The sequence below is a fragment of the Cherax quadricarinatus genome, chromosome 69, assembly GCF_038502225.1.
Source record: "Cherax quadricarinatus isolate ZL_2023a chromosome 69, ASM3850222v1, whole genome shotgun sequence".
Taxonomy (NCBI): Eukaryota; Metazoa; Arthropoda; class Malacostraca; order Decapoda; family Parastacidae; genus Cherax; species Cherax quadricarinatus.
This window is the reverse complement of record NC_091360.1, coordinates 17,266,716-17,291,271: the sequence shown is the minus strand read 5'-3', so window position 1 is coordinate 17,291,271 and position 24,556 is coordinate 17,266,716. Positions and strand designations below refer to the sequence as shown.

General features: G+C 49.8%; 1 protein-coding gene across 1 annotated transcript in view; it reads left to right on the top strand.

The window, feature by feature from the left end:
• Nucleotides 1-2,167: 2,167 nt before the first annotated feature.
• The window catches only part of LOC128701890 (GDP-L-fucose synthase-like), an 81,363-nt gene continuing 58,974 nt past the window's right edge, over nt 2,168-24,556 (top strand). The window contains exons 1-2 of the mRNA XM_070099858.1: nt 2,168-2,273; nt 19,499-19,650. Of these exons, the coding sequence (XP_069955959.1) occupies nt 19,511-19,650 (140 nt within the window). The 5' untranslated portion in view covers nt 2,168-2,273; nt 19,499-19,510. The remainder of the gene's footprint in view (nt 2,274-19,498; nt 19,651-24,556) is intronic.

The following is a 24,556-nucleotide window of genomic DNA, read 5'->3' as shown; positions in this document are numbered from 1 at the left end:
GTTGGTCAGGTACTGACTTTAGGTGCCTGTCCAGTGCCTTCTTGAAGACAGCCAGGGGTCTATTGGTAATCCCCCTTATGTATGCTGGGAGGCAACTGAACAGTCTTGGTCCCCGGACACTTAGTGTTGTCTCTCAGTGTACTCTTGATTCTCCTGCTTTTCATCGGGGGAATGTTGCATCTCCTGCCGAATTTTTTGTTTCCATATGGAGTGATTTTCGTGTGCAGGTTTGATACCAATCCCTCCAGGACCTTCCAAGTGAATATTATCATGTATCTCTCTCGCCTGCATTCTAAGGAATACAGATCAAGGACCTTCAACCGTTCCCAGCAATTTAGGTGCTTTATCGTACCTAAATGTGCCGTAAAAGTTCTTTGTACACTCTCCAGGTCTGCAGTGTCGCCAGCCTTGAAAGGGGCCGTTAGTGTACAGCAGTATTCCAGCCAAGAGAGCACAAGCAATTTGAAGAGAATCATCATGGGCTTGGCGTCCCTAGTTTTGAAGGTTCTCATTATCATTTTCCTAGCAGATGAGGTAGATACATTGTTGTGGTCTTTGAAGGCGAGATCCTCTGACATTATCACTTCCAGGTCCTTCACATTTCTTTTTCGCTCTATTGTAAGGTTAGAATTTGTCGTATACCCGATACATTTTTAATTTCCTCAAGTTTTCCATATCTGAGAAGTTGAAATTTCTCCTCATTGAACTTCACATTATTTTGAGTGGCCTATTTGAAGATTTCGTTGATGTCAGCTTGGAGACTCGCGGTGTCTTCAATGGAGATCAATGCCATAGCAATCCGGATGTCACCCGCAAAGGATGAGGATCAGGTACAGATCGGAGCGAGTACTGTGCCTTGAGGAACAGAGCTTTTCATTGTGGCTGCCTAAGACTGCTCTGTTTAATATTACTTTTTGTGTTCTATTTGACAGGAAGTTATTGAACCATCTATCAACTTTTCCTGTTATTCCTTTATCAAGTGTTTTTTGTGTACTACATCTGTATTTTGTTTATCCTCTACAGCATCCAGGACCTTGTCATAGTGGTCCAGTAGCTGGGACAGGCAGGAGCGACCTGCTTTAAATCCATGTTGCCCTGGGTTGTGTAACTGATGGGCATCTAGGTGGTTGGCGATTTTGCTTCTTAGAACCCTCTCAAAGATTTTTATCATATGGGATGTTAGTGCTATGTGTCTGTAGTTCTTTGCAATTGCTTTACTGCCACCTTTGTGGAGTGGGGCTATGTCTGTTGCTTTTAGTGTGTGTGGGATGACCCCTGTGTCCATGCTCCCTCTCCATAGAATGCTGAAGGCACGTGATAGGGGCTTCTTGCAGTTCTTGATGAACACGAAGTTCCACGAGTCTGGGCCTGGGGCAGAGTGCTTGGGCATGTCATTTATTGCCTTTTCAAAGTCTTGTGGAGTTAGGATAATATCCAAGATTTTTGAGATGACCAAATTTTGGGTTTCGTTCATAATGGATTATCGACCCTTAGTCTGGGCAGCGGCTCACTGAACACTGAGTCGTATTGGGACTTCAATATCTCACTCACTTCTTGGCTGTCATCTGTGTATGTCCCATTCCGCTTAAGCAGGGGCCCAATACTGATGTTGTTTTTCCTTTAGATTTGGCATAAGAGAAAAAGTATTTTGAGCTTTTCAATTTTCTTTATGACTCTTAGTTCTTCCTGTGATTCTTGTCTCCTGTAAGATTCCTTCAGCTTGAGGGTATATTCTACCTACCTGGAGGGGTATTCCGGGGATCAACGTCCCCGTTGCCCAGTCCACAACCAGGCCTTCGTACGTGACTATTCATACACTTGTTCACAATTGTGTATACGTGACTTCTTGGAAACACTTTCACAATCTGCACATGTTTGTGTTTTTACACTTGTATGCGCTTGTGAATACGTGTCTCATAAGAAGACGTCAGGGTTCTTTGTGTTCGGGGGAACCCCCTTCCCTACACACCCATACACTTTGTGACAAGTTTAACAGAATGTGGATCCCTTGGAAGTAGAAAAAAATATATTTAGAAAAGAAAACACGTTACTAAGTTCATATTATAAGAAGGAAAAAATAGCAAGAGATCGAAGTCTGCGCCATGAAACAGTTGGGACACAAGGTTAAGCTTTCGTTGTTGAGAGCGAGATTGTCTTCTCCTCACTTCAACTACTGATGTCAGTTGGACAGCACTGCTGATCTGAACGTGGTCGTCAACACTGCTGCTGCTGCTGCCACCACAACTTTTGTCTTCACAACGTTATAAATTTTGGTGAGAGTATGTCTGTTAATAGTTGCAGGGATAATTGTCACCGATGTCTCAGACCAACCCTCTTAAACTGTAAGCTAAACACATAGGAATGAGCTTCATAATGAGGATGATTACTTATACCTGTTGCCCCTGATCACCTAGCAGTAAGTAGGTTCCTGGGTGTTGGTCGACTATTACGGGGGGGGGGGAATCCCAGTGGATGCTGGTATATCTGAGATGAGATTGAACTCTGAAATAGTTGAGGTAGGAAAACAGTTCTTATCCTGTAAAACTGATCTGTGTATGTGTGTGTGTGTGTGTGTGTGTGTGTGTGTGTGTGTGTGTGTGTGTGTGTGTGTGTGTGTGTGTGTGTGTGTGTGTGAGGTTGAAATGTATAGTGAATTACTTTTTATGGTTTATTTCCTTGGAGGAGAGTGCCTTGATACTGGTCAGAGAACCTTGATCCTGCAATTCCTTTTCTTATATGACCTCTACAGGTTTAGCTCTCAACTATATATGTAATAGCATTAGTTATAATTATCATCAAAACGTCACGTCAGCATGTGGGTTTTCTCTCAACTACTACTAGCATTATTTAAAAAATATCATATCTTGTCCTCTCCAGTACTTTCGTGAAACTGATCACTCTTACAGACTTAAAGAGCACACAAGAAGTGTTAGACTTGCCGACACTAACAATGTTCTTTTCTGTCATGTTATAGATCACAGTCATCCTATTAACTGGTCCTCTGCCAAAACTGTCTACCCTCCAGCCTTCACAGTCGCCGTCTTGTTGAAGCATCCCTTATACACAACTTTTCTAATATGAATCTTAGTTTTGACTTAGTCTCTGTAGATGCCTCTTTTTCTCAGTACATTAAATGCTCTACCCTCAAAACCCCTATGACCCTTGTGGGCTTAGCGCTTAGTTTCAATTGTAATAACTTCACAACACTCGTGACTTGACCTGATCATTATCTCCTCTCCTGTATTTTCATTGCCTTTCCTGTCTTCTACCCAGGTGCAGTCTGTACTATAAGGATTTTGTCTTGCCTCCATGGGTCAACAGCTCTCCTGCAGTGTTCCTGGGTTATTACATAAGAACATAAGAAAGGAGGAACACTGCAGCAGGCCTGTTGGCCCATACTAGGCAGGTCCTTTACAATTCATCCCACTAACAAACATTTGACCAACCCAACTTTCAATGCCACCCAAGAAACAAGTTCCGATGTGAAAGTCCCACTCAAATCCAACCCCTCCCACTCATGTACTTATCCAACCTAAATTTGAAACTACCCAAAGTCCTAGATTCAATAACCCAACTAGGTAGACTGTTCCACTCATCAACTACCCTATTTCCAAACCAATGCTTTCCTATGTCCTTTCTAAATCTAAACTTATCTAATTTAAATCCATTACTGCGGGTTCTCTCTTGGAGAGATATCCTCAAGACCTTGTTAATATCCCCTTTATTAATACCTATCTTCCACTTATACACTTCGATCAGGTCTCCCCTCATTCTTCGTCTAACAAGTGAATGTAACTTAAGAGTCTTCAATCTTTCTTCATAAGGAAGATTTCTAATGCTATGTATTAATTTAGTCATCCTACGCTGAATGTTTTCTAACGAATTTATGTCCATTCTGTAATATGGAGACCAGAATTGAGCTGCATAATCTAGGTGAGGCCTTACTAATGATGTATAAAGCTGCAGTATGACCTCTGGACTTCTGTTGCTTACACTTCTTGATATAAATCCCAGTAATCTATTTGCCTTATTACGTACGCTTAGGCATTGCTGTCTTGGTTTAAGGTTGCTGCTCACCATAACCCCCAAGTCCTTTTCGCAATCTGTATGGCTAAGTTCTACATTATTTAACTTATAAGTGCTAGGGTTGTGGACACTCCCGAGCTTCAGAACCTTGCATTTATCTACATTGAACTGCATCTGCCACTTTTCTGACCAAGAGTAGAGTTTGTCTAAAGAGAGACCTGAGCTTGCTACCATCTGCAGCTCATAAGACTGCCATCCCCACGAGCCCCTTTGAGGCGGGGTAGATGGCAGACCAGAGGCCTAGCTTCTCTCTACGAGCCCCGTGAGGGCAGGGAATGTGGCTAGGCCTGGGGACACTTGGTCCCAAAGATGAGGAGGTACTATACCTCCTCCCATGGGAGACAAGTCTCGAGACACTCCCCAGATAGGGAGCCAAGGCCGGGTCACCACTACTTGGAAAAGACCCGGGCCGGGAGAGTACCGGCGAATAAAAAAAAAAAAAAAAAAAAAAGAACACCCTACTACTACTACTACTACTACTACTACTACTACTACTACTACTACTACTACTACTACTACTACTACATCTTCATTAATACTAAACTGTCATTATTGTCTCCATTTTCTACCTCTACTACCTTCTTATTTGTACCTCTTACCATAACTGCACTAATTCTACTACTGTTGCTGCTGCTACCACCACCACTGCTACTACTGTTGCTGCTGCTACCACCACCACTGCTACTACTGTTGCTGCTGCTACCACCACCACTGCTACTACTGTTGCTGCTGCTACCACCACCACTGCTACTACTGTTGCTGCTGCTACCACCACCACTGCTACTACTGTTGCTGCTGCTACCACCACCACTGCTACTACTGTTGCTGCTGCTACCACCACCACTGCTACTACTGTTGCTGCTGCTACCACCACCACTGCTACTACTGTTGCTGCTGCTACCACCACCACTGCTACTACTGTTGCTGCTGCTACCACCACCACTGCTACTACTGTTGCTGCTGCTACCACCACCACTGCTACTACTGTTGCTGCTGCTACCACCACCACTGCTACTACTGTTGCTGCTGCTACCACCACCACTGCTACTACTGTTGCTGCTGCCACCACCACCACTGCTACTACTGTTGCTGCTGCTACCACCACCACTGCTACTACTGTTGCTGCTGCTACCACCACCACTGCTACTACTGTTGCTGCTGCTACCACCACCACTGCTACTACTGTTGCTGCTGCTACCACCACCACTGCTACTACTGTTGCTGCTGCTACCACCACCACTGCTACTACTGTTGCTGCTGCTACCACCACCACTGCTACTACTGTTGCTGCTGCTACCACCACCACTGCTACTACTGTTGCTGCTGCTACCACCACCACTGCTACTACTGTTGCTGCTGCTACCACCACCACTGCTACTACTGTTGCTGCTGCTACCACCACCACTGCTACTACTGTTGCTGCTGCTACCACCACCACTGCTACTACTGTTGCTGCTGCTACCACCACCACTGCTACTACTGTTGCTGCTGCTACCACCACCACTGCTACTACTGTTGCTGCTGCTACCACCACCACTGCTACTACTGTTGCTGCTGCTACCACCACCACTGCTACTACTGTTGCTGCTGCTACCACCACCACTGCTACTACTGTTGCTGCTGCTACCACCACCACTGCTACTACTGTTGCTGCTGCTACCACCACCACTGATACTGTTGCTGCTGCTACCACCACCACGGCTACTACTGTTGCTGTTGCTGCTACCACCACCACTGCTACTACTGTTGCTGCTGCTACTACCACCACCACTGCTACTACTGTTGCTGCTGCTACCACCACCACTGCTACTACTGTTGCTGCTGCTACCACCACCACTGCTACTACTGTTGCTGCTGCTACCACCACCACTGCTACTACTGTTGCTGCTGCTACCACCACCACTGCTACTACTGTTGCTGCTGCTACCACCACCACTGCTACTACTGTTGCTGCTGCTACCACCACCACTGCTACTACTGTTGCTGCTGCTACCACCACCACTGCTACTACTGTTGCTGCTGCTACCACCACCACTGCTACTACTGTTGCTGCTGCTACCACCACCACTGCTACTACTGCTACCACCACCACTGCTACTACTGTTGCTGCTGCTACCACCACCACTGCTACTACTGTTGCTGCTGCTACCACCACCACTGCTACTACTGTTGCTGCTGCTACCACCACCACTGCTACTACTGTTGCTGCTGCTACCACCACCACTGCTACTACTGTTGCTGCTGCTACCACCACCACTGCTACTACTGTTGCTGCTGCTACCACCACCACTGCTACTACTGTTGCTGCTGCTACCACCACCACTGCTACTACTGTTGCTGCTGCTACCACCACCACTGCTACTACTGTTGCTGCTGCTACCACCACCACTGCTACTACTGTTGCTGCTGCTACCACCACCACTGCTACTACTGTTGCTGCTGCTACCACCACCACTGCTACTACTGTTGCTGCTGCTACCACCACCACTGCTACTACTGTTGCTGCTGCTACCACCACCACTGCTACTACTGTTGCTGCTGCTACCACCACCACTGCTACTACTGTTGCTGCTACCACCACCACTGCCATTACTGTTGCTGCTGCTACCACCACCACTGCTACTACTGTTGCTGCTGCTACCACCACCACTGCTACTACTGTTGCTGCTGCTACCACCACCACTGCTACTACTGTTGCTGCTGCTACCACCACCACTGCTACTACTGTTGCTGCTGCTACCACCACCACTGCTACTACTGTTGCTGCTGCCACCACCACCACTGCTACTACTGTTGCTGCTGCTACCACCACCACTGCTACTACTGTTGCTGCTGCTACCACCACCACTGCTACTACTGTTGCTGCTGCTACCACCACCACTGCTACTACTGTTGCTGCTGCTACCACCACCACTGCTACTACTGTTGCTGCTGCTACCACCACCACTGCTACTACTGTTGCTGCTGCTACCACCACCACTGCTACTACTGTTGCTGCTGCTACCACCACCACTGCTACTACTGTTGCTGCTGCTACCACCACCACTGCTACTACTGTTGCTGCTGCTACCACCACCACTGCTACTACTGTTGCTGCTGCTACCACCACCACTGCTACTACTGTTGCTGCTGCTACCACCACCACTGCTACTACTGTTGCTGCTGCTACCACCACCACTGCTACTACTGTTGCTGCTGCTACCACCACCACTGCTACTACTGTTGCTGCTGCTACCACCACCACTGCTACTACTGTTGCTGCTGCTACCACCACCACTGCTACTACTGTTGCTGCTGCTACCACCACCACTGCTACTACTGTTGCTGCTGCTACCACCACCACTGCTACTACTGTTGCTGCTGCTACCACCACCACTGCTACTACTGTTGCTGCTGCTACCACCACCACTGCTACTACTGTTGCTGCTGCTACCACCACCACTGCTACTACTGTTGCTGCTGCTACCACCACCACTGCTACTACTGTTGCTGCTGCTACCACCACCACTGCTACTACTGTTGCTGCTGCCACCACCACCACTGCTACTACTGTTGCTGCTGCTACCACCACCACTGCTACTACTGTTGCTGCTGCTACCACCACCACTGCTACTACTGTTGCTGCTGCTACCACCACCACTGCTACTACTGTTGCTGCTGCTACCACCACCACTGCTACTACTGTTGCTGCTGCTACCACCACCACTGCTACTACTGTTGCTGCTGCTACCACCACCACTGCTACTACTGTTGCTGCTGCTACCACCACCACTGCTACTACTGTTGCTGCTGCTACCACCACCACTGCTACTACTGTTGCTGCTGCTACCACCACCACTGCTACTACTGTTGCTGCTGCTACCACCACCACTGCTACTACTGTTGCTGCTGCTACCACCACCACTGCTACTACTGTTGCTGCTGCTACCACCACCACTGCTACTACTGTTGCTGCTGCTACCACCACCACTGCTACTACTGTTGCTGCTGCTACCACCACCACTGCTACTACTGTTGCTGCTGCTACCACCACCACTGCTACTACTGTTGCTGCTGCTACCACCACCACTGCTACTACTGTTGCTGCTGCTACCACCACCACTGCTACTACTGTTGCTGCTGCTACCACCACCACTGCTACTACTGTTGCTGCTGCTACCACCACCACTGCTACTACTGTTGCTGCTGCTACCACCACCACTGCTACTACTGTTGCTGCTGCTACCACCACCACTGCTACTACTGTTGCTGCTGCTACCACCACCACTGCTACTACTGTTGCTGCTGCTACCACCACCACTGCTACTACTGTTGCTGCTGCTACCACCACCACTGCTACTACTGTTGCTGCTGCTACCACCACCACTGCTACTACTGTTGCTGCTGCTACCACCACCACTGCTACTACTGTTGCTGCTGCTACCACCACCACTGCTACTACTGTTGCTGCTGCTACCACCACCACTGCTACTACTGTTGCTGCTGCCACCACCACCACTGCTACTACTGTTGCTGCTGCCACCACCACCACTGCTACTACTGTTGCTGCTGCTACCACCACCTCCACTACTACTACTGCTGTCCACTACCACCACTACTACTACTACTGTTGCTGCTACCACCACCACTGCTACTACTGTTGCTGCTGCCACCACCACCACTGCTACTACTGTTGCTGCTGCTACCACCACTGCTACTACTGTTGCTGCTGCTACCACCACCACTGCTACTACTGTTGCTGCTGCTACCACCACCACTGCTACTACTGTTGCTGCTGCTACCACCACCACTGCTACTACTGTTGCTGCTGCTACCACCACCACTGCTACTACTGTTGCTGCTGCTACCACCACCACTGCTACTACTGTTGCTGCTGCTACCACCACCACTGCTACTACTGTTGCTGCTGCTACCACCACCACTGCTACTACTGTTGCTGCTGCTACCACCACCACTGCTACTACTGTTGCTGCTGCTACCACCACCACTGCTACTACTGTTGCTGCTGCTACCACCACCACTGCTACTACTGTTGCTGCTGCTACCACCACCACTGCTACTACTGTTGCTGCTGCTACCACCACCACTGCTACTACTGTTGCTGCTGCTACCACCACCACTGCTACTACTGTTGCTGCTGCTACCACCACCACTGCTACTACTGTTGCTGCTGCCACCACCACCACTGCTACTACTGTTGCTGCTGCTGCTACTGTTGCTGCTGCGACTACCTCCCCTGCTACTACTGTTGCTGCTTCTACCACCACCACTGCTACTACTGTTGCTGCTGCTACCACCACCACTGCTACTACTGTTGCTGCTGCTACCACCACCACTGCTACTACTGTTGCTGCTGCTACCACCACCACTGCTACTACTGTTGCTGCTGCTACCACCACCACTGCTACTACTGTTGCTGCTGCTACCACCACCACTGCTACTACTGTTGCTGCTGCCACCACCACCACTGCTACTACTGTTGCTGCTGCTACCACCACCACTGCTACTACTGTTGCTGCTGCTACCACCACCACTGCTACTACTGTTGCTGCTGCTACCACCACCACTGCTACTACTGTTGCTGCTGCCACCACCACCACTGCTACTACTGTTGCTGCTGCTACCACCACCACTGCTACTACTGTTGCTGCTGCTACCACCACCACTGCTACTACTGTTGCTGCTGCTACCACCACCACTGCTACTACTGTTGCTGCTGCTACCACCACCACTGCTACTACTGTTGCTGCTGCTACCACCACCACTGCTACTACTGTTGCTGCTGCTACCACCACCACTGCTACTACTGTTGCTGCTGCTACCACCACCACTGCTACTGCTACTGTTGCTGCTGCTACCACCACCACTGCTACTACTGTTGCTGCTGCTACCACCACCACTGCTACTACTGTTGCTGCTGCTACCACCACCACTGCTACTACTGTTGCTGCTGCTACCACCACCACTGCTACTACTGTTGCTGCTGCTACCACCACCACTGCTACTACTGTTGCTGCTGCTACCACCACCACTGCTACTACTGATGCTGCTCCAACCACCACAACTGCTACTAATGATGCTACTACTGCTGCTGCTACCACCACCACTGCTACTACTGTTGCTGCTGCTACCACCACCACTGCTACTACTGTTGCTGCTGCTACCACCACCACTGCTACTACTGTTGCTGCTGCTACCACCACCACTGCTACTACTGTTGCTGCTGCTACCACCACCACTGCTACTACTGTTGCTGCTGCTACCACCACTGCTACTACTGTTGCTGCTGCTACCACCACCACTGCTACTACTGTTGCTGCTGCTACCACCACCACTGCTACTACTGTTGCTGCTGCTACCACCACCACTGCTACCACCACCACTGCTACTACTGTTGCTGCTGCTACCACCACCACTGCTACTACTGTTGCTGCTGCACCACCACCACTGCTACTACTGTTGCTGCTGCTACCACCACCACTGCTACTACTGTTGCTGCTGCTACCACCACCACTGCTACTACTGTTGCTGCTGCCACCACCACCACTGCTACTACTGTTGCTGCTGCTACCACCACCACTGCTACTACTGTTGCTGCTGCCACCACCACCACTGCTACTACTGTTGCTGCTGCTACCACCACCACTGCTACTACTGTTGCTGCTGCTACCACCACCACTGCTACTACTGTTGCTGCTGCTACCACCACCACTGCTACTACTGTTGCTGCTGCTACCACCACCACTGCTACTACTGTTGCTGCTGCCACCACCACCACTGCTACTACTGTTGCTGCTGCTACCACCACCACTGCTACTACTGTTGCTGCTGCTACCACCACCACTGCTACTACTGTTGCTGCTGCTACCACCACCACTGCTACTACTGTTGCTGCTGCTACCACCACCACTGCTACTACTGTTGCTGCTGCTACCACCACCACTGCTACTACTGTTGCTGCTGCTACCACCACCACTGCTACTACTGTTGCTGCTGCTACCACCACCACTGCTACTACTGTTGCTGCTGCTACCACCACCACTGCTACTACTGTTGCTGCTGCTACCACCACCACTGCTACTACTGTTGCTGCTGCTACCACCACCACTGCTACTACTGTTGCTGCTGCCACCACCACCACTGCTACTACTGTTGCTGCTGCTACCACCACCACTGCTACTACTGTTGCTGCTGCCACCACCACCACTGCTACTACTGTTGCTGCTGCTACCACCACCACTGCTACTACTGTTGCTGCTGCTACCACCACCACTGCTACTACTGTTGCTGCTGCTACCACCACCACTGCTACTACTGCTGCTGCTACCACCACCACTGCTACTCCTGTTGCTGCTACCACCACCACTGCTACTACTGTTGCTGCTGCTACCACCACCACTGCTACTACTGTTGCTGCTGCTACCACCACCACTGCTACTACTGTTGCTGCTGCTACCACCACCACTGCTACTACTGTTGCTGCTGCTACCACCACCACTGCTACTACTGTTGCTGCTGCTACCACCACCACTGCTACTACTGTTGCTGCTGCTACCACCACCACTGCTACTACTGTTGCTGCTGCTACCACCACCACTGCTACTACTGTTGCTGCTGCTACCACCACCACTGCTACTACTGTTGCTGCTGCTACCACCACCACTGCTACTACTGTTGCTGCTGCTGCTACTACCACCACCACTGCTACTACTGTTGCTGCTGCCACCACCACCACTGCTACTACTGTTGCTGCTGCCACCACCACCACTGCTACTACTGTTGCTGCTGCCACCACCACCACTGCTACTACTGTTGCTGCTGCTACCACCACCACTGCTACTACTGTTGCTGCTGCCACCACCACCACTGCTACTACTGTTGCTGCTGCTACCACCACCACTGCTACTACTGTTGCTGCTGCTACCACCACCACTGCTACTACTGTTGCTGCTGCTACCACCACCACTGCTACTACTGTTGCTGCTGCTACCACCACCACTGCTACTACTGTTGCTGCTGCTACCACCACCACTGCTACTACTGTTGCTGCTGCTACCACCACCACTGCTACTACTGTTGCTGCTGCTACCACCACCACTGCTACTACTGTTGCTGCTGCTACCACCACCACTGCTACTACTGTTGCTGCTGTACCACCACCACTGCTTCTACTGTTGCTGCTGCCACCACCACCACTGCTACTACTGTTGCTGCTGCCACCACCACCACTGCTACTACTGTTGCTGCTGCTACCACCACCACTGCTACTACTGTTGCTGCTGCTACCACCACCACTGCTACTACTGTTGCTGCTGCTACCACCACCACTGCTACTACTGTTGCTGCTGCTACCACCACCACTGCTACTACTGTTGCTGCTGCTACCACCACCACTGCTACTACTGTTGCTGCTGCTACCACCACCACTGCTACTACTGTTGCTGCTGCTACCACCACCACTGCTACTACTGTTGCTGCTGCTACCACCACCACTGCTACTACTGTTGCTGCTGCTACCACCACCACTGCTACTACTGTTGCTGCTGCTACCACCACCACTGCTACTACTGTTGCTGCTGCTACCACCACCACTGCTACTACTGTTGCTGCTGCTACCACCACCACTGCTACTACTGTTGCTGCTGCCACCACCACCACTGCTACTACCACCACCACTGCTACTACTGTTGCTGCTGCTACCACCACCACTGCTACTACTGTTGCTGCTGCTACCACCACCACTGCTACTACTGTTGCTGCTGCTACCACCATCACTGCTACTACTGTTGCTGCTGCTACCACCACCACTGCTACTACTGTTGCTGCTGCTACCACCACCACTGCTACTACTGTTGCTGCTGCTACCACCATCACTGCTACTACTGTTGCTGCTGCTACCACCACCACTGCTACTACTGTTGCTGCTGCTACCACCACCACTGCTACTACTGTTGCTGCTGCTACCACCACCACTGCTATTACTGTGCTGCTGCTACTACCACAACCACTGCTACTACTGTTGCTGCCACCACCACTGCTACTACTGTTGCTGCTGCGACCACCACCTCTGCTACTACTGGTGCTGCTACCACCACCACTGCTACTACTGTTGCTGCTGCTACCACCACCACTGCTACTACTGTTGCTGCTGCTACCACCACCACTGCTACTACTGTTGCTGCTGCTACCACCACCACTGCTACTACTGTTGCTGCTGCTACCACCACCACTGCTACTACTGTTGCTGCTGCTACCACCACCACTGCTACTACTGTTGCTGCTGCTACCACCACCACTGCTACTACTGTTGCTGCTGCTACCACCACCACTGCTACTACTGTTGCTGCTGCCACCACCACCACTGCTACTACTGTTGCTGCTGCTACCACCACCACTGCTACTACTGTTGCTGCTGCTACCACCACCACTGCTACTACTGTTGCTGCTGCCACCACCACCACTGCTACTACTGTTGCTGCTGCTACCACCACCACTGCTACTACTGTTGCTGCTGCTACCACCACCACTGCTACTACTGTTGCTGCTGCCACCACCACCACTGCTACTACTGCTACCACCACCACTGCTACTACTGTTGCTGCTGCAACCACCACCACTGCTACTACCACCACCACTGCTACTACTGTTGCTGCTGCTACCACCACCACTGCTACTACTGTTGCTGCTGCAACCACCAGCACTGCTACTACTGTTGCTGCTACCACCACCACTGCCACTGTTGCTGCTGCTACCACCACTGCTACTACTGTTGCTGCTGCTACCACCACCACTGCTACTACTGTTGCTGCTGCCACCACCACCACTGCTACTACTGTTGCTGCTGCTACCACCACCACTGCTACTACTGTTGCTGCTGCTACCACCACCACTGCTACTACTGTTGCTGCTGCTACCACCACCACTGCTACTACTGTTGCTGCTGCTACCACCACCACTGCTACTACTGTTGCTGCTGCCACCACCACCACTGCTACTACTGTTGCTGCTGCTACCACCACCACTGCTACTACTGTTGCTGCTGCCACCACCACCACTGCTACTACTGTTGCTGCTGCTACCACCACCACTGCTACTACTGTTGCTGCTGCTACCACCACCACTGCTACTACTGTTGCTGCTGCTACCACCACCACTGCTACTACTGTTGCTGCTACAACCACCACTGCTACTACCACCACCACTGCTACTACTGTTGCTGCTGCTACCACCACCACTGCTACTACTGTTGCTGCTGCTACCACCACCACTGCTGCCACCAACACCACTGCTACTACTGTTGCTGCTGCTACCACCACTGCTACTACTGTTGCTGCTGCTACCACCACCACTGCTACTACTGTTGCTGCTGCTACCACCACCACTGCTACTACTGTTGCTGCTGCCACCACCACCACTGCTACTACTGTTGCTGCTGCTACCACCACCACTGCTACTACTGTTGCTGCTGCTACCACCACCACTGCTACTACTGTTGCTGCTGCTACCACCACCACTGCTACTACTGTTGCTGCTGCTACCACCACCACTGCTACTACTGTTGCTGCTGCTACCACCACCACTGCTACTACTGTTGCTGCTGCTACCACCACCACTGCTACTACTGTTGCTGCTGCTACCACCACCACTGCTACTACTGTTGCTGCTGCTACCACCACTGCTACTACTGCTACTACTGTTGCTGCTGCTACCACCACCACTGCTACTACTGTTGCTGCTGCTACCACCACCACTGCTACTACTGTTGCTGCTGCTACCACCACCACTGCTACTACTGTTGCTGCTGCTACCACCACCACTGCTACTACTGTTGCTGCTGCCACCACCACCACTGCTACTACTGTTGCTGCTGCCACCACCACTGCTACTACTGTTGCTGCTGCCACCACCACCACCACTGCTGCCGCCGCCACCACTGCTGCCACCACCACTGCTACTACTGTTGCTGCTGCCACCACCACCACTGCTACTACTGTTGCTGCTGCCACCACCACTGCTACTACTGTTGCTGCTGCCACCACCACCACTGCTACTACTGTTGCTGCTGCCACCACCACTGCTACTACTGTTGCTGCTGCCACCACCACCACTGCTACTACTGTTGCTGCTGCTACCACCACCACTGCTACTACTGTTGCTGCTGCCACCACCACCACTGCTACTACTGTTGCTGCTGCTACCACCACCACTGCTACTACTGTTGCTGCTGCTACCACCACCACTGCTACTACTGTTGCTGCTGCTACCACCACCACTGCTACTACTGTTGCTGCTGCTACCACCACCACTGCTACTACTGTTGCTGCTCCTACCACCACCACTGCTACTACTGTTGCTACTACTGCTGCTGCCACCACCACCACTGCTACTACTGTTGCTGCTGCTACCACCACCACTGCTACTACTGTTGCTGCTGCCACCACCACCACTGCTACTACTGTTGCTGCTGCCACCACCACCACTGCTACTACTGTTGCTGCTGCCACCACCACCACTGCTACTACTGTTGCTGCTGCCACCACCACCACTGCTACTACTGTTGCTGCTGCCACCACCACCACTGCTACTACTGTTGCTGCTGCCACCACCACCACTGCTACTACTGTTGCTGCTGCTACCACCACCACCACCACTGCTACTACTGTTGCTGCTGCTACCACCACCACTGCTACTACTGTTGCTGCTGCCACCACCACCACTGCTACTACTGTTGCTGCTGCCACCACCACCACTGCTACTACTGTTGCTGCTGCTACCACCACCACTGCTACTACTGTTGCTGCTGCTACCACCACCACTGCTACTACTGTTGCTGCTGCTACCACCACCACTGCTACTACTGTTGCTGCTGCTACCACCACCACTGCTACTACTGTTGCTGCTGCTACCACCACCACTGCTACTACTGTTGCTGCTGCTACCACCACCACTGCTACTACTGTTGCTGCTGCTACCACCACCACTGCTACTACTGTTGCTGCTGCTACCACCACCACTGCTACTACTGTTGCTGCTGCTACCACCACCACTGCTACTACTGTTGCTGCTGCTACCACCACCACTGCTACTACTGTTGCTGCTGCTACCACCACCACTGCTACTACTGTTGCTGCTGCTACCACCACCACTGCTACTACTGTTGCTGCTGCTACCACCACCACTGCTACTACTGTTGCTGCTGCTACCACCACCACTGCTACTACTGTTGCTGCTGCTACCACCACCACTGCTACTACTGTTGCTGCTGCTACCACCACCACTGCTACTACTGTTGCTGCTGCTACCACCACCACTGCTACTACTGTTGCTGCTGCTACCACCACCACTGCTACTACTGTTGCTGCTGCTACCACCACCACTGCTACTACTGTTGCTGCTGTACCACCACCTCTTCTACTACTGTTGCTGCTTCCACCACCACTGCTACTACTGTTGCTGCTGCTACCACCACCACTGCTACTACTGTTGCTGCTGCTACCACCACCACTGCTACTACTGTTGCTGCTGCTACCACCACCACTGCTACTACTGTTGCTGCTGCTACCACCACCACTGCTACTACTGTTGCTGCTGCTACCACCACCACTGCTACTACTGTTGCTGCTGCTACCACCACCACTGCTACTACTGTTGCTGCTGCTACCACCACCACTGCTACTACTGTTGCTGCTGCCACCACCACCACTGCTACTACTGTTGCTGCTGCTACCACCACCACTGCTACTACTGTTGCTGCTGCTACCACCACCACTGCTACTACTGTTGCTGCTGCCACCACCACCACTGCTACTACTGTTGCTGCTGCTACCACCACCACTGCTACTACTGTTGCTGCTGCCACCACCACCACTGCTACTACTGTTGCTGCTGCCACCACCACCACTGCTACTACTGTTGCTGCTGCCACCACCACCACTGCTACTACTGTTGCTGCTGCCACCACCACCACTGCTACTACTGTTGCTGCTGCCACCACCACCACTGCTACTACTGTTGCTGCTGCTACCACCACTGCTACTACTGTTGCTGCTACCACCACCACTGCTACTACTGTTGCTGCTGCCACCACCACCACTGCTACTACTGTTGCTGCTGCTACCACCACCACTGCTACTACTGTTGCTGCTGCCACCACCACCACTGCTACTACTGTTGCTGCTGCTACCACCACCACTGCTACTACTGTTGCTGCTGCCACCACCACCACTGCTACTACTGTTGCTGCTGCTACCACCACCACTGCTACTACTGTTGCTGCTGCCACCACCACCACTGCTACTACTGTTGCTGCTGCTACCACCACCACTGCTACTACTGTTGCTGCTGCTACCACCACCACTGCTACTACTGTTGCTGCTGCCACCACCACCACTGCTACTACTGTTGCTGCTGCTACCACCACCACTGCTACTACTGTTGCTGCTGCCACCACCACCACTGCTACTACTGTTGCTGCTGCCACCACCACCACTGCTACTACTGTTGCTGCTGCTACCACCACCACTGCTACTACTGTTGCTGCTGCCACCACCACCACTGCTACTACTGTTGCTGCTGCCACCACCACCACTGCTACTACTGTTGCTGCTGCTACCACCACCACTGCTACTACTGTTGCTGCTGCCACCACCACCACTGCTACTACTGTTGCTGCTGCTACCACCACCACTGCTACTACTGTTGCTGCTGCTACCACCACCACTGCTACTACTGTTGCTGCTGCCACCACCGCCACTGCTACTACTGTTGCTGCTGCTACCACCACCACTGCTACTACTGTTGCTGCTGCTACCACCACCACTGCTACTACTGTTGCTGCTGCCACCACCACCACTGCTACTACTGTTGCTGCTGCCACCACCACTGCTACTACTGTTGCTGCTGCTACCACCACCACTGCTACTACTGTTGCTGCTGCCACCACCACCACTGCTACTACTGTTGCTGCTGCTACCACCACTGCTACTACTGTTGCTGCTACCACCACCACTGCTACTACTGTTGTTGCTGCCACCACCACTGCTACTACTGTTGCTGCTGCTACCACCACCACTGCTACTACTGTTGCTGCTGCCACCACCACCACTGCTACTACTGTTGCTACTACTGCTGCTACCACCACCACTGCTACTACTGTTGCTGCTGCTGCTACCACCACCACTGCTACTACTGTTGCTGCTGCTACCACCACCACTGCTACTACTGTTGCTGCTGCTACCACCACCACTGCTACTACTGTTGCTGCTGCTACCACCACCACTGCTACTACTGTTGCTGCTGCTACCACCACCACTGCTACTACTGTTGCTGCTGCCACCACCACCACTGCTACTACTGTTGCTGCTGCTACCACCACCACCACTGCTACTACTGTTGCTGCTGCTACCACCACCACTGCTACTACTGTTGCTGCTGCTACCACCACCACTGCTACTACTGTTGCTGCTGCTACCACCACCACTGCTACTACTGTTGCTGCTGCTACCACCACCACTGCTACTACTGTTGCTGCTGCTACCACCACCACTGCTACTACTGTTGCTGCTGCTACCACCACCACTGCTACTACTGTTGCTGCTGCTACCACCACCACTGCTACTACTGTTGCTGCTGCCACCACCACCACTGCTACTACTGTTGCTGCTGCTACCACCACCACTGCTACTACTGTTGCTGCTGCCACCACCACCACTGCTACTACTGTTGCTGCTGCTACCACCATCACTGCTACTACTGTTGCTGCTGCCACCACCACCACTGCTACTACTGTTGCTGCTGCTACCACCACCACTGCTACTACTGTTGCTGCTGCTACCACCACCACTGCTACTACTGTTGCTGCTGCTACCACCACCACTGCTACTACTGTTGCTGCTACCACCACCACCACTGCTACTACTGCTTCTCTCCTTCTACCGCTCCCTTCCTTTGTATATATTCTGGCTTCATTATATGTAGTGGATTCTTTTATTATAGTTTTGGCTGGCTCTTTGTAAATCTTTGTGATTTTTTTATGTATAATTCAAATTTCTGTCTCTACTAAACTTTGGCTGCAAATAAACAAAGTTCTTTGAAACAAAGACATCTTGTTTTTTTAATTTGTTTAGAGTTGTTCAAACAAAAATGGACATTATGTGTTTGTGTCTGTCAGAATGTATACACTGAGAGGTGTGTATCTGTCAGTATATATATACCAAGTAGTGTGTATCTCTCAGTGTACAAGTGTACTTTAATACGAATTTTAGGCTTTAAAGTGACCTTTAGTGGTGACATGGATCTTTAATGTCCCTCGTGTAGTAAATAAACTTTAAGTCCAATAAATCAACTTGTTTTATAACAAAACTCTACTTCCATGAACAGCAATAATGTTTTAGGTTTCAGTGGAGAACATTAGTTTCAGGTGAGTATGTCAGGCAAGACAGAGATGGTGGTGCTGGTGACTGGAGGCTCCGGCGGGGTCGGTCATGCCATACAAACTATTGTGCAACAAAATAAATGTACTGATGAAAAGTGGATTTTCCTCAGCTCCAAAGATGCTGATCTATCGTAAGTGACAACATTATTATATTCAACATTATTTATTTACAATTTAACAGTGTATTAAAGATTTTCAATTTGCATTCATTTTTTTTCATTTAAAATTGTAATACAGTATACACAAACACACATTATTATATATAGTGCTAGTCACGGAATTATGCCGTCCCTCCCCCACACATACCAAAACACAAACACATACAATGAAAGATTATAATATATATATATATATATATATATATATATATATATATATATATATATATATATATATATATATATATATATATATATATATATATATATATATATATATATATATATATATATATATATATATATAAAGCTGAATGGGAATCTAATTCCTTGCTTCCTTTCCTTGATGTTCATGTCTACGGCTCAGATACAGGTTTTTCCTTTTCCGTTTACCGAAAACCTATGCACAGTGGCATGTACATTCACTACTTTTCCTATCATGCTTCCCCTGTCAAGAAAAGTGTTCTTATCTCCCTCTTTCTCCGTGCCCTCCGCATCTGTGATCCTCAGTTCCTTCCAGCAGAAATTTCCACTCTTCATAATTCGTTCTCCCGTCTTGGCTACCCTTCCCATTTCATAGACTCTGCCCTCTCACGTGCTAAACGTAATTTCTTCTCTCCCAAACTCTCTACTCCTGGGAACTCTTCTGTCCTCTGCCTTCCCTACATTTCCGATCTTTCTAATCTCAACAATTTTCTCCGTCCCTTAGACATCAAGCTTACTTTCCGCCAGACTAACACTCTTCGCACTAATCTCGTTCATACCTCTCCTCCCTCAACTGATGTTCCTGGTGTCTACTCTATTTCTTGCTCCTCTTGTCATCTTCAATACTTTGGAGAAACTGGTCGATCTCTTTCTGACAGACTTAGGGAGCACAAAAATAGTGTTAGGCTTGCCGACACTAACAATGTTCTTTTCTGTCACGTCAGAGATCACAACCATCCTATTGACTGGTCTTCCGCTAAAACTGTCTTCCCTACTTCCAACTCTAACAGTCGCCGTCTAGTTGAATCCTCTCTAATACACAACTTTCCTTGTATGAATCTTAGCCCTGGCTTCGTCTCTGTAGATGCCTTCCTCTCCCACTACATTGTAAAATGTTCCAAACTTCAGAACACCCGTGACTTAACCTGATTCCTCATTTTTTCTTCTTCTCCCTTTTCCCCTTTCCTCTTTCCTTTTTTGTCTTTCTTTCTTCTGTCGTGTGTTTCTGTTCCTTCATTATTTATTTCATCACTTCCCCTTCCCCCCACCTCTGTGCACTTGCTCTCCCTCTGTGGGCACCTAGCTCCCTTGCAGTGCTCCTTTCTTTGTATTTGACTGGCTCCTCCTCCTTAATTCCCCACTACCACCACTACCACTACAACTACTACTACCACTACTACTACTACTACTACTACTACTACCACCACTACCTCTTTCTGCCTATATATAGCCGTCCTGCTCCACTTCTGGTTAGTGTGACTTTGTAAATGGTCCAAGTCGGACCGAAACGTCGTCGTAAGCTCTTCTCTTGTATGTGCGAGTTATTTGTGTATTGTTCCAGTCACGGTATAGTGCCTTTATATATATATATATATATATATATATATATATATATATATATATATATATATATATATATATATATATATATATATATATATATATATATATATATGTATGTATGTATTACTGAGGTTTTAATACTTGGTGCTGCGTCCTTTACACGTAATCATGTCTCTCAACCGTGTAGGAAGACTCTCACACAAATTTTTGAGGGTTTGGGGAGGTATATTATTCCATGCCTCATGTATAGCAGCCTCCAGATGTGGGATGGAACTGATATTCTTGCCCAGTAAACTTCGTTTCACTATTGACCAGAGGTTGTCAATAGGGTTTAGTTCTGGGGAATTGCCTGGCCAGTCATTAAGGAAACCTCACTTCAAAGTCCTTAACCGACTGAACTACAGATTTGACAGAAAGACACAGTGCACCATCTTGCACAATAACTCTAGGTAATTATAGTGGTTCATACACTGGTTTTTGGCAAGCACAATGAGTTCACCAACACTCTGAGCACTGAAACACCCCAAAATCATGAGCTAGTCTGGGTGTTTCGTAGTCCCACAGGTGTAGCGTGGGCCTAGCAGGTCACTACCTCTGGGCTGGTACACATGTCCCCCACAGTTACAGGTGATGGTGAAGGTCGCTTCATCACTCCAAAGTACTTAAGACCACTGTTGAGAATTCCAATGAAGATATTTCTTTGCATAATCCAGCCTACGTTCTTTTCTTCCAGTTCTCTAGCAGTTATCTTAGGTATACTCTCTGACTGCTTCTTTAACACAGTTAAGGTACGAACAGATGTCTTCTTTGAGGGGCCAGGCCCAGGTTTGGCAGATGGTATCTCAGCACCACCACCAGCCTTGAAACGCTGCACCCAGTTCCTCACTGAATGCTCACACACACCAACATTCTGTGTTATTACTGTTCTTGCTGTTGAACAGTGGTTTAGTGCCGATGAGGGTAGTGTAGGTAGCAAAGATATGGCCATGGGCTAGTTTGGCTTTAATTGGATAGGAGTGAGTACACAACGGGCAAAGTGAGGGAATGACCGACAGCCAGTCCATGGAGGGGAGCACTCGTACCTCTCGAGTCAGTAGGCCGTGAAGTGAGAGCGAGTGGGCCCAGTGTCCCAGTGACCTGGGTAGGCCTAGAGAGGGCAGCACTGGAGTGCTACGGAATATGAAACCAGCAGACAGAAATGGCTGTCTACATTTGCTCGGCCATGCACCTCGCGTCTGACACTACTAGTGGGCCCCGAAGGTGTGAAAGAATCATTTACAATAGCTACCCCAGGGAGGGACTGGCTTTAGCTCACTCCTAAATCAAAAAATGGACATTCAATGCAACAGGCAAAAAAAAAAACTCTCCCATCCTGGAAGAAGAGAAAACTGGCTTGCCCATGCAGCTCCGTCGAGGACAGAGCCAGGAGACGTCAGCACTGGAACTAAAATCTTCTATATACAGGTTGTCCGCAGGACTGAACATCAGGCTTGACTACTCATCCACGAACGCTGTTGCACCCTCCCATCTGCAAACAATGACTGACGGTAGTATTTCCTAAGGTGTGACATATGACTCAAAGGGGGGCACTGCCCAAACCTTAATACAGGCTTTAAAAGAGACACTGGGTGCGGGTGCACATACCTACAATAATACTATGTCCATGGAATTCATTATACTCTGGGTGCCCTTCTAAAATAATTTACATATTTACATGATGTTGTCCACCCTGACTCCGTTATCAACTAACTATACAATGTGTGTGCATTTATATCCATTTCTGCAAGCAAACAATTAGCATAGCTAGTGTAGGAGTCAGACAAGTCAGTAGGTATGTCAATGTCACAGAAATGTACTGTTGTCCTGGGTCGCAGGCCATAAGTATGGAGCCTTACTGGGCTGTCATCAGTAACAGTAGTAGTGGGAGAAGAAGTAGACGGGTTGTCCCTAGCATTGGTCTAATTGAGGCTTTGCAATGCATGCGATTCCAGCTCTGCTTTGGCTTGCACATGGTCCACATAATTCATGTGATCAAGGTGGGTTTCTTTGATAGTTCCAGTCTCAATCTCCCTCACCTCAAACTTATTGCCACGGAACTGTCGGAGGACACGGTAAGGACCAACGAATTTGGGAACAAGTTTATGCATACCTGGGGTTTGCACCGGGTTAAGCAACAACTTTGCAACCTTGTTCCACTTTGCTTTCCTTGGCGAGGGCATTACGATCAGACGTGAACCTATCAGTAGCTTTCATAAGGTTCTCGTACCCACTGGAAAATAAGCTGTGTGGTCCGCATCTTCACTTCACTGGGGTTATCAGTGTCATAAGTAGGTCGAGGCGGAGTGAACAGAATTTCGTACGGTAACCGCTTGTCATAGCCATACAAAGCGAAATGAGGTGTCTCACCGATCGAGCTGTTGAGGGAGGAGTTTAATGTACACTGAACATCTGGGATAGCCTCATCCCATGTAGTACAACTTGGGTTAACGGTTACCCTGAGCACCTCCAAGACTTTGCGATTTGTACGTTCAGCAAGACCATTACTTGCAGGGTGGCGTGGAGCTACTGGTGCTTGATGAATGTTAAATCTGGAGCAAAGATCCTGCATTATGGCGTTTATGAACTCAGATCCATTGTCTGACAGAAGGACACGCGGGCAGGTATGACGGAGAACGACATGCTCACGGAAAGCATTAGCAAGTCTTTGCAGTTTTGTCAGGAATGGTACTAATTCACTGTACGGCGTCAAGTTATCTACCATGACAAGTAGGTGCTTATTTCCCTTCTCCGAGGTCGAGAAGTTCGTCAACAGGTCAACAGAAGTTCTCTCCCAGGGCTCCTTTGTAATGGGATACTTTAGAATGAGGTTAGGACCTGTAACTGTACCCTTGTGCTGTAGGCAAACAACACACTGGTGTACATGCTTGACAATGTCCGCTGCCATCTTAGGCCAGAAATATTTCATTCGTGCCTGTTTGATGCTGCGTTCCTTCTCGGGGTGTGCTGCACCTGGGACATCGTGGATCAACCTGAGAGTAGCTGGTACCAAAGACTCCCGTATCACCAGTTGGTGTACGGTTCTGCCGGGGTCTACCAGCTGTGCAACATGGCACAGTACTCCTTGGTTGACCACCAAATCCTTCAGTGGAATGGGAGACTTGACCTGTAAGTCAACGTCCTCCTTGGTCAGGAAACGAAGGACTGGTGACCACACAGGGTCCTGCCGTAGGGCTCTCTCAAGATCCTCAACAGAGAACTAGGCGTCGACACTCACGAATGCTATACGCCTCGACAGGGCATCAGCTACAACATTTTGCTTACCTGGGACATG